At 50.2% G+C, this 3,032-nt stretch overlaps 1 protein-coding gene across 1 annotated transcript in view; it reads left to right on the forward strand.

The window, feature by feature from the left end:
• The window catches only part of LOC108510205 (early activation antigen CD69-like), a gene marked incomplete at its 3' end in the record, with an annotated part of 12,405 nt that overhangs the window by 2,702 nt on the left and 6,671 nt on the right, over window positions 1-3,032 (forward strand). Inside the window, exon 2 of the mRNA XM_017839886.1 lies at window positions 977-1,078. Within this exon, the coding sequence (XP_017695375.1) occupies window positions 979-1,078 (100 nt within the window). The remainder of the gene's footprint in view (window positions 1-976; window positions 1,079-3,032) is intronic.

The following is a 3,032-nucleotide window of genomic DNA, read 5'->3' on the forward strand; positions in this document are numbered from 1 at the left end:
GCAAACCAGCTGGAAACCATGGTGGGCTTGGGAGGGATTGAACCTGGGCAGGAGCTCAGGCTGCACCAGGTGGGGTCTCACAACGTGAACCTTCGGGGGTCCTTTTAGGGGAATTTGTGGAATTTTTACTGTCAAAACTGGGCGGCAGAAATTAGTCATCATAAAGGAGCAAAAATGACAATGGGAGTGGGTGAATCTGTAACTGCACTGGGTCTCTTTTAGATTCAATTGACACTTCAGTCTTGCAAATATTAAAACCTTCACCAGCCCACTGGTTTCTGGCTCAGAACTGGGATTGGGAGGGATTGAACCTGGGCAGGAGCTCGGGCTGCACCAGGTGGGGTCTCACAAAAGCTGCTGCCCCTGTTGGTTCGCGGTGCAGGGAACCAGATCCTGCCGGGGCTCGGGGAGTCGGAGAGGGTGAAAAGGGTGATCTGACGGGTTCACCCTGCCCTGGGCCGGGGGGCTGCTGGCCGTCCTGTGGAGCGGGCTCTGGCGGGCACTGGGGGTGAAGAGTTTGGAGCGGCCGCCCCCGGTGGCTCTCACCGGGTCCCGGCCCCGCGCAGCCCCATCGCTCATCGCGCCGCATCGGCCGCGGGTTCGGGGAGGGGGGACCGGAGGAATGTTCCCTGTCAGGTGGGACCGGGCTTGGAGACACCGGGGCTGCTGCGCCCTCTCCGGGGCAGTGGGGGGATGGCATGGGCTTGAAGGTCCCTCCCGTCCCAAACTATTCTTGGATTGAATTGGTGCAATCCTGCAACCCGAAACAAGCACACTGCTGCTTTTCTTTCCGGTCCCTGGCACATTTTGCAAGCAGTGACACAAATCATCAGCACTCAGTGCCCCAGGGCTCCAAACTGCTGGGGCAGGAGCCGCTGGGCACAGTCCCCCTCTCTGGACTGTTCTCTGTATTCTCTACAGTCTGATACAGTGCTCCTGTTAAATCTGCACTCAAAGAGGTTTTTTTTCCCCCTAGTGATGCCTCAGGTTCAAGATGGGGCTTGTCCCTGTCAGGAAGGTGCCTCCTCTAAATTTGCAGTGATTCAAGATATGGAGAGTGGAAGCAACTGGAAGAATGGTGAGAATGCAGAGGAGTCCATGAGTCTCTGGGATGGATCAAAAACAAGGAAGACCCTCAGAAAACCCCCAGTTGCTCTGGCGTTGGTGGGGGGGATGTGAGGGCTGGGCCTGCTCAGCACAGCCCCATCCTCACAGCCAGNATAAAGACAAGTGCCAGAAATATTCAAACACAAAAAATATCTTTTATTACACTGAGAATAATAATAATAATCATCTTAGCAAAGAGAATCAAGAACTAGAAAAGGATACAAAATATCTTATTGTGTGGCCTTAAAAACAAATACTACAAACAGCATTTAATACAGTATTAACTAGTGAAAAAAGGGGGTTAAAGGGATCTCAAAAAAGGGATCTTAACACAATATTATGGATAACTATTAACACAATATTGGTTAGTAAAAAGGGAAATTAAAGGGAAATACTGTGAACAACTTATTTATGTAACAATATTCAATAATAAAAGGGGAATTGAAGTGACACTGAAGGGATATTAAAAAGTTTGTTCTCTCAGTTGCTTCCTGTCAATAAACTGTGAAAGAAAAAGACAAGTTTAAAGGCACTTTAACTATTAAATAAGTAAGTCATTGAGAGCTCACAGGTTTGCAGGGGACAGGAGCCTGTTCAGGGCTCGGGAGCTGCTGCCAAAAGGGGGAAAAAGGCACCGAGGGCTCAGAGCAGAGTTTGTGCTTTGGGGGCCCTTTTGCAAAAACACACAGGGTGGAAAGAAGGTTGTAACAGTTCACAGCACCTGTTCTGCTCGAGTTTTCTGTTTGTGGCTCCCCACAAGCTTCTTTTGCTCTGGTTCCCCCCCCTCCTCGTGCCCTCTGTTGCATGAGCACGACCTGGTTCCCTGCACCCCAAGCCAACAGGGGCAGCAGCTTTTGGTCCTCTTGGGTCTTGTGTAAGTTATTACCAGCACCAAATGGACCAACAGAAGCTCATCAGGAACGTGTCCTGGTAAAACAGCAATATTTCATTGCAAAAGTGAGCTCTGAAAGCTGCAAAGGGGCGATTTGTTTGTGGGTAAATGGATGTGAAAAAAAACACAAAGCAGTTCCCTCAGAGGGGATTTGCAGGACGAAACTCAAGGAGTGCTCAGATGCAGCGTTTCCAGAGCAGTGAGATGGTTAAATTGGCAGGAGAAAGGAACAAAAACAGGATAAGCCAGAAGAGAGTGGTGCTTCTGCACCCTCAAAGTTTCCAGAGCTGAACAGGACAAAGCTCAGAAATGAAAGGAAGTCACATCTTGAGATGGCAGAAGTCCAAGTGCAGGAGTTCAGCCCCCTCATTTCAAGGCAAAGTTTCAGTCCTACTTTAATCTCTGCATCACAGTGCCAACAAAACAATTCAACAAATTCCCTTAAAAGGACCCGCGAAGGTTCACCTTGTAAACCCCCCCCCCAGTCCAGCCCGAGCTCCTGCCCAGGTTCAATCCCTCCCAAACCCACCGTGGTTTCCAGTTGGTCCTTTCTGTCATATCATCATTTACCTCTTTTCACCACGACTTTCTCATTTCTCTTCCTGAGAAGCAACTCTGTCAGCAACAAGGGGCTTAAAAAGCCCCAACAAAACCACTGAAGAAGCAGCAAAAATGACAAACCAGCACAACCCTGCAGCAGACACTCAAACCAACCCCACGGCAGCAAAAGCCTCACTAAACTCAGCTGTAAAACTGTGACTTTTGGGGTTTGTTCCCCCCTTCCCCTTCAACGTGCCACGTTTAATTAATCAGGTGGTCATTTCAGTCCCCCAGAGACAAGACCCTGATGTGGGGGCTCAGCCCTGTCCCAGCCGTGGCTCACTGTGGGCAGGGAGCACCCACCACCCTGAGTTTGGCAGCCCAGGGGCTGCTCTGGAGTACTCACCTCGCAGGGCAGCTCTCAGTGACTGTGAGATTTCGCGGTAGGGTCGGTTTAGTCATAAACAAGGAAACAACCTCCCCAACAGACCCA

Source organism: Lepidothrix coronata, unplaced genomic scaffold, assembly GCF_001604755.1.
Source record: "Lepidothrix coronata isolate B3197 unplaced genomic scaffold, Lepidothrix_coronata-1.0 Scaffold538, whole genome shotgun sequence".
NCBI lineage: Eukaryota > Metazoa > Chordata > Aves > Passeriformes > Pipridae > Lepidothrix > Lepidothrix coronata.